Genomic DNA, 7,085 nt, shown 5'->3' with positions numbered 1-7,085 from the left:
AATTCTCAATACCACAGCAGAATACCAGAGTAACTAATATTAGTTAAAAAATAAAATAAAAAAGGTCCTCAAGATTATTGAAAATAAATTAAACTGTAATAAAAAAGCAAAGGAAAACAATGCCAGTAATAAAAAAGCAAAAGAATACAATAGAATAAAAAATTTACAAATGAAACAAACTGTGCTTTAAGTTTTTTTTAATGCAAGTCTAAAGTATTCAGTTAACGGCCTACTAGAGAAATAACCTAATGCAAAATAAAACAGCATAGTCTTCACTGTAAGAATTAAACTTCAGGAAAAAAGTCCTTCAGTCAAGAGCAGTGAGTGATTTTGAATGTGTCTTTTGTTGTTTGATTAATATTAAGCACACAGTCGGCAGCAGGAATATAGCCCGCTGTCACTTTAAAGGGGTTATAGGATGCTACATGCACTTTTAAAATTTTTTGAACTGAAATGTGTGTTGGCAGTGTGTACACAACCACCCTATAATGATAAAAATCCACCCAGTGTTTTTTTTTAAATCTGGTTAAATGTTTTCCCCTTTCTCAAATCGAGCCGATCTCAGATGCCTGTGTGACCTCACACAGACAGGCCCCTCCCACGATAGTTTGATTGACAGTAGCGTTTCAGCACAGACTGGACTGGCGTCTTACCTTAGACCCGCCCTGAGTGAGCTGTCATCTAGACGCACCCTGAGTGAGCTGGCATCAGTCCGCCATTGTTTCACCACTGAAGCAGATGTAGACAAGAATGACTCCTTCCTAAGCGATTGAGGTGTTCTGTTGTTGGATGTAATAATGAGCATAGCAGTCGTCATTTACTCCCCACATCTGAGCCGCTGAACTCGCAGTGGATATGGTTAACACCCGGTCATGCATGAAAAAAAAAATACCGTCATGTACCGTGAAACCGGTATAATTTTGAAAAATACCGTGATAGAAATTTTTGGTCATACCGCTCAGCACTACCTCCAGCATTATCCAGCTCCAGCTGCAAAGTCACACAAATGTGTGTCATAAAGAGCAACAAATACGTTTCACATGTTTCATCCAACTCTGCTGGGTTTTTTTTTTTTTTTAAGAACAAACCGTATGAAACAATCTTATGTACTGATGGGCATATTATGTTATAAGTTCAGGTTTTTTTTATTTAGGGATGTACTATTTTGCACTAAGGTTACAGTGACGGCTGTTTCGAGCTGTAAAACTCTGAGGGACCAAAGCAGGTGGGAGAGGAACAGGTGATCTCGTTGCTGACACCCAACACTCTACAACCCCCACCAATACTATTACTACCACTCCTCTCTGGTTTTATCCTTTACTCTCTTTACTTTTCCTTTCCATGACCCCTCACTGTAATGTTATGTAAAAGATGAATTCTTGCCGGTTTAGTCTCTCTTCTGTTCTGTTTATATATGCCTTCTGCATTTTTTGCTGTTAACATTATCACATGTGTTCTTCCAAATCTCTATTAATGCATAATCCCAACCAGAAGTGTCAGCACTTTCCTCTTCATGAAAACCTGGTCTGGGATTTGAGGTGCCCTTGAGAAGTTTCCAAAGTCTTGGTTTTGTAACCAGGTTATGAGTGGATGAAATCTTTATAATGTTTCCAATACTTTGGACATCAAGTAGTATCATAGGGCAAAGTGTGCCTCAGTATTTAGATTAGAAATCAGAGCAACCGATATGTGCCAATTCCTAAGGTAATATTTTCAGTCCCATCTTAAATATGTATTTTCAGTCTTGTTGTCAAGTGTTTTTTCCAAATGAATAAATGGACGTTTTACAAAACCTATTCATAATTCTGAAATCTGAAAATATTTTTTAGTTTTATTTGTTAATTAACTTCAAGGTTTCTGTAAGGTTCACCACATGCGGGGCAATGAATGGAGGACGCACATGGCCAAAAGTCTCCATCATAGATTAGTTATTTGCCACTCATCCAGTTAGGTCCTGCACGTCTGTAGTGTCACATTCCCAAAATTGCCACCCTAACGTAAGACTCTGTGCCTCTCCTAGGCATAACCGTCAGCAGACATAGGAATATGTGACTTCAGTCTAGTATGTTGGAATGGATTCAATACAGGACAGTCTATATTAAAAGACTGCCCAGTTGCTTTCAGGCTCTTTTGCTGACTTGTTAATGAGCGGGCATTTTAAATAATATATATATTTTTAATAGTTGATAGTTTTTTTTGTTGTTGCACATTTACATTTACTTTTTTTTTTTTTAACACTGGTTCAGTACATTGCCCTATAGACATTCAGAAAGAAATACTGTAGAAACCTCTCTCATCTGGATAATGTGGATTTGGCAACCATGATTCAGATTCATGCATTAGATGGTTGTATGTGAATCCATGTGTCTTGTGACTCTATAAACAGGTCTGCATATGCACTTGTGCTAGTTTTCCTGAGACCAGCCTGTCTCTTTCAGGCAGGTTACATACTGGCACTCATTCTGTCTAATTTTCTCTCTTTCCCTCTCGTCTCAGTTTCTCCGTCCCATATTAGGCATTGTCTGTATGTAGCTGAGCTATGATTGGGGTGGCGACTGGAGTAATCGTTTTATGGCAGCTCTGATAGATTTGTGGAGGAAGGAGGAGTGATGGATGAGGAACAGATTTTGAGGAGGGGACTTTGGGTGCCTCCCCCCGACTGCCCAATTACATCTCACATTCACAAGCTAGCAAATGCTACACCTGTGACGTGCTTGTTTCCACGTTTGTGGCACATATATACACGTTGCTTTGTCTGTTTAATAAATTTAATGAATAAAAGTACATGCTTTTGTATCACCTTTGCATTTCACAAAGATTTTGTTAGCAATGTAGCTCCCTCATCAACAGATGCTAACTTGGTTCCATATAAAACACTTATGCTGAACATATTTTCTCTTCATTTTTTTAGGGTTTCATCAAGGATGTACACGAAGACTCCCTCACTATAGTCTTTGAAAACAAGTAAGTTGGCCGAACGTTTCCTGTACAGACTCTTTCCCAAAGCCTCTGCCTGTTTCACAAGGTTTTTCTTGTGATGAGTGTTCACACTTTGCCACCTACACAAACAACAAAAATATAAGGTTAGCCAAGAAGAGAAGAGTTTTACCCTGTTAAAATGCAGTATATGTATCCACCGGTATCACCGTCAACACCGTCTATCGCGGCAAGCCTAATCTCTAGGGTCTTTAACAGGGTGTTTTACCAATGGTACTGCAGTCGGTCCATCAGTTATGTTGATGTTATATAAATTCATAATTTAAATAAGAATAAAATCAAATAATACATATATATATGTATGTATGTATGTATGTATATACACACACACACACACACACTGTGTATGTATGTATGTTTATATATACGAGGGCTGTCCGGAAAGTATCCAGCCATGTAATATGAAAACTAGAGACATTTTTTGAAGATGATACAAGAAACATTGTACATAGGACAATGACGCCTCAGTGCCCTTCAAAGGTGATTTTAGTTTTGGGTGCCAAATCTGGGCTGTAGGGGGGCCGAGTCACCTGGGTGATTTGATGTTTCGGCAAAAAACTCTGCACAAGACGTGATGCATGGGCGGGCACATTGTTGTGATGAAGCTGCCAAACGTCAGTTGCCCATAGCTGTGTTTTCGTTGTATTGCATCTCTCATCTCGTATTTTTCATATTACATGGCGGGTCCGGATACTTTCCAGTCAGCTCTCATATAATATTAAGAAATATATTTAATTATTTTACATATAAAGCACACACACTACATTCAATAGTTTGGGTTCAGTAAGATTTTAAAACACCTTTATTCAGCAAGGTTGTTTTAAATGGATCAAAAGTCACAGTAAAACATTTATTGTGTTACCAAAGATCTCTAAAACAAATAAATGCTGATGGGTCATAGTACACTATAGATTGGAGTAATGACTGCTGAGAATTCAGCTTTGCCATCTCAGGAATTAATGACATTTTAAAATACATTAATAGAAAGCATTTTTTTTTATTGTAGTAATACTTCATAATATTACTGTTTTTACTGTATTTTGATCAAATAAATACAGCCTTGGTGAGTATAAAAGGTATTTTCAGAAACATAAAAAAAAAATCTTACTGACCCAAAACTTTTGAACAGTATATATTTTGTATAAATAAAGAAAGAAATGTGGATGTCATCATTATTTTATTAAATACATAATAATATGAACATGTACAAGTAGATCGATCTGTACGTGTATTTAAATACATTTTTACTATACAGATATTATAGGTCACTCTTAAAATGCAGCACTTTTTAAAAAAATGTTTTGTCTATGCTGATATGATCTGATTGTGCTCATCTCCCAATCAGCTTCTTTTCTTTGGAGCTTAACTGATAGATCATTTCCACTTTTCCTTTATCCATGTGCTCCAGCCTGTCTCTCTCAGCACCTGTGCTAACTCGCTCGTTCTAAGTTCTCCTGTCCCGCTCCTTCCCACTTTTTTCCCCCATGTCTCCCTACTCCTCTCATCTTTATCTCAAGTCTTTTTTTTCCTTCTCTCACTCCCTGTTTCGGCCTGAGTGAGATCCATAAATAGCCCGGTGAGGTATGCAGGCAGGGGAGCACGGGACAGTGGTCCTGCCATTCTTGGGATGGTTCTGCTGACCCATGGACAAGCAGGAGCACTAACATCTCTCTGACACCATCTGCTTACGATTTTGTTCGATTTGTGTATAATAGTGAAGATTGAGACAGTGTGTGAGAGATTTCAAGAAAAGTCTGAGGTTTATAGCTGAATGAGTAAACCGCTAGTGTTTTTGGACCTATTTGGAGTGAATTATTCAAAGTTGTGATTTTTACAAGTGTTTCTGAGAGCATATGATTTGCTCATTTCAGTAGATCCACAGTGACCCCTCATATCTCAGTGTTGACACCTCTCCTCTTTACTAAATTGTAAATATATTCCATTAAACTAATAATAACTTTCTTTTCTGTAGCGACTTTAAAGGAGCTTCTCAAATCGCTTTACAATGTAAGAGTAGTATACATATAAAATTAAGACAGGAATACAGAATAAACAAAAGAGCACAGGAACATTAAAAAAAACAAGAAGCAGCAATGATAATCACAATCAACAATAACTGTGTTGATCATCTCGGCATTGGGTTTGTTAGGCCAGTGAGCCCATGGTTTTTGGAGGTGGGGTGTCGTTATACCTGTTCTGTCGTTAGAAAACTTACTGACAACTGTGTCTATGTGTGTGGCTTCTTTCCACTAGCTGGCAACCAGAGAGACAACTGCCGTTCAGTGACGTGAGGTTGCCACCCCCAACCGATTACCACAAGGACATTTGTGAGGGAGATGAGGTGGAGGTAGGGATATATTCACTCTGAAACACCCGGAACACACCTCAAATCATCACCCTGAAAAAAGGCCCCCCACATATGAATCATCACTGGAGAAATAGCCCTTTGAAACGCTCTGCTTTCAAAACATATATCAGACTCTCATCTTACATCACTTTCCTTAGCCCTAAACATGGGTCAGTCTTTAAAGACAACATGAAACGTCTTTACAACACATTTAACTTTGCTAATGTGGTATGTTTTAGAGAGAAATCTAAAATATCATGTGATTTGATTAGATCTTGAAATATAGACAGTGGTGTTATTTTCTCACTGCCCATGCAGCCATTGTTATGTGAGCAGAAAAGTCAATTCAGAGACAGAAGTTCATATATTTTGGTGAAAGCCAACGTTTCTTTTCTTCAGAATTATGTGTACTAAAGAGTCAGTTTGATCATGTTGGAAGATACCTGTTCATACACAATATCTTGCCAATACCTGTAAAACTTAAATTGCACAATTAGTAATGGACCAATTAATCTTTTGATATTTGTCCATTTTAGAGGCAAATGCAGTATGTCTGTTAATGGCTAATATTAGTGATTGTGATGCCTAAATTAATTTGCAGAATTAATTTCCAGTGCGTTTTGAGTTTTGGATAAAGCAATATAGAATTTCACTATCTATCGTTTCTGTTATTAGTCATAACATGAAAGTACTTATCAAAATATTAGTATCAGCCAGTATTTTAATGCTTGTGCAACAGCATTGTCAGTGAATAATGCAGCACTGTCAATGAATTATGCTTTATTGATGCATGTTTTGATTTCAAGTACTCTTCAATGAATTTACTAAATATTGTGAGAATGTGTTCTTTAAATTACAAGAAATGTGTGGAGCAAGTCTTATTTGCTATCATTAAATCATATATATCATGCATCCTACTCTCTAGGTATTGGCATTTTCAAGTCGACCACTAGATACAAACATACCTGGTAGGGGTGGGAATCGCAGGGTACCTCACGATACGATATGAATCACGATACATGGCTCACGGTACGATAATATCGCGATTCTGCGATAATCAATATATTGCTAGACAATTCTATAATGATACATCACGATATCTGTCTAACTATGAAAACAAAATGCCTGTGAAAAGGTTAAGTGCAAATTTTCTCTCTTTATTCAAGTCCAAACTGTTAGAAAGCAGTACAAAAGTTCTGTAAATCAAATTTAACATGCTAAGGAAATTAATCATTTTATTCTTGGACTTACTAAAAGCTTACACTTTTCTTTGTGTGTAAACCAACACATTTAACTGCTTATCAACTTTATATATAGCCTATATATAAACCTGGTACATTTCAAAATTTACCCTGGAGTGCTTTCTCAACCTTTCCTCTCCTCTCATCATAAAAATGGAGCCCCGCGCACATGACATGCAGGGGGGAAAAAGCCATTCACATCGCGTCTTTTGTGCGCTCAGGTTCGTTATTTCAAATGCAGACGCGCAGCAAGCACTGCACACTTCTGCGCCACATTACGGCTCTGACGAGGTTTTGTTTCATCGTCCATGCCGTAGGTGCAGATGTTTCTGCCGGTCGGTGCCGTAACGCGCACTTGTAATATCTGAGAGAGAGGGGCCGGCGCCGCTCTCTCTCACTCATATAGTGAGGGAAATTCACCTGCGATCTGAGCGGAGAGGTTAGGCTACTCACGGACTCAATATGCGCTCTGCAATAATAACGTGATCGATGCCTACAGT

At 37.9% G+C, this 7,085-nt stretch overlaps 1 protein-coding gene across 3 annotated transcripts in view; it reads left to right on the top strand.

The window, feature by feature from the left end:
- Positions 1–7,085, top strand: part of LOC107753958 (fragile X mental retardation syndrome-related protein 1-like) — a 33,249-nt gene that overhangs the window by 1,814 nt on the left and 24,350 nt on the right. For all 3 annotated transcript variants that reach the window (XM_016570249.1, XM_016570250.1, XM_016570248.1), the window contains 2 exons: positions 2,912–2,964; positions 5,251–5,344. In XM_016570249.1, coding sequence (XP_016425735.1) covers positions 2,912–2,964; positions 5,251–5,344 — 147 coding nt within the window. The remainder of the gene's footprint in view (positions 1–2,911; positions 2,965–5,250; positions 5,345–7,085) is intronic.

Source organism: Sinocyclocheilus rhinocerous, unplaced genomic scaffold (assembly GCF_001515625.1).
Source record: "Sinocyclocheilus rhinocerous isolate Xijiao unplaced genomic scaffold, SAMN03320098_v1.1 scaffold831, whole genome shotgun sequence".
Taxonomy (NCBI): Eukaryota; Metazoa; Chordata; class Actinopteri; order Cypriniformes; family Cyprinidae; genus Sinocyclocheilus; species Sinocyclocheilus rhinocerous.
This window is presented reverse-complemented; position numbering and strand designations above follow the sequence as displayed.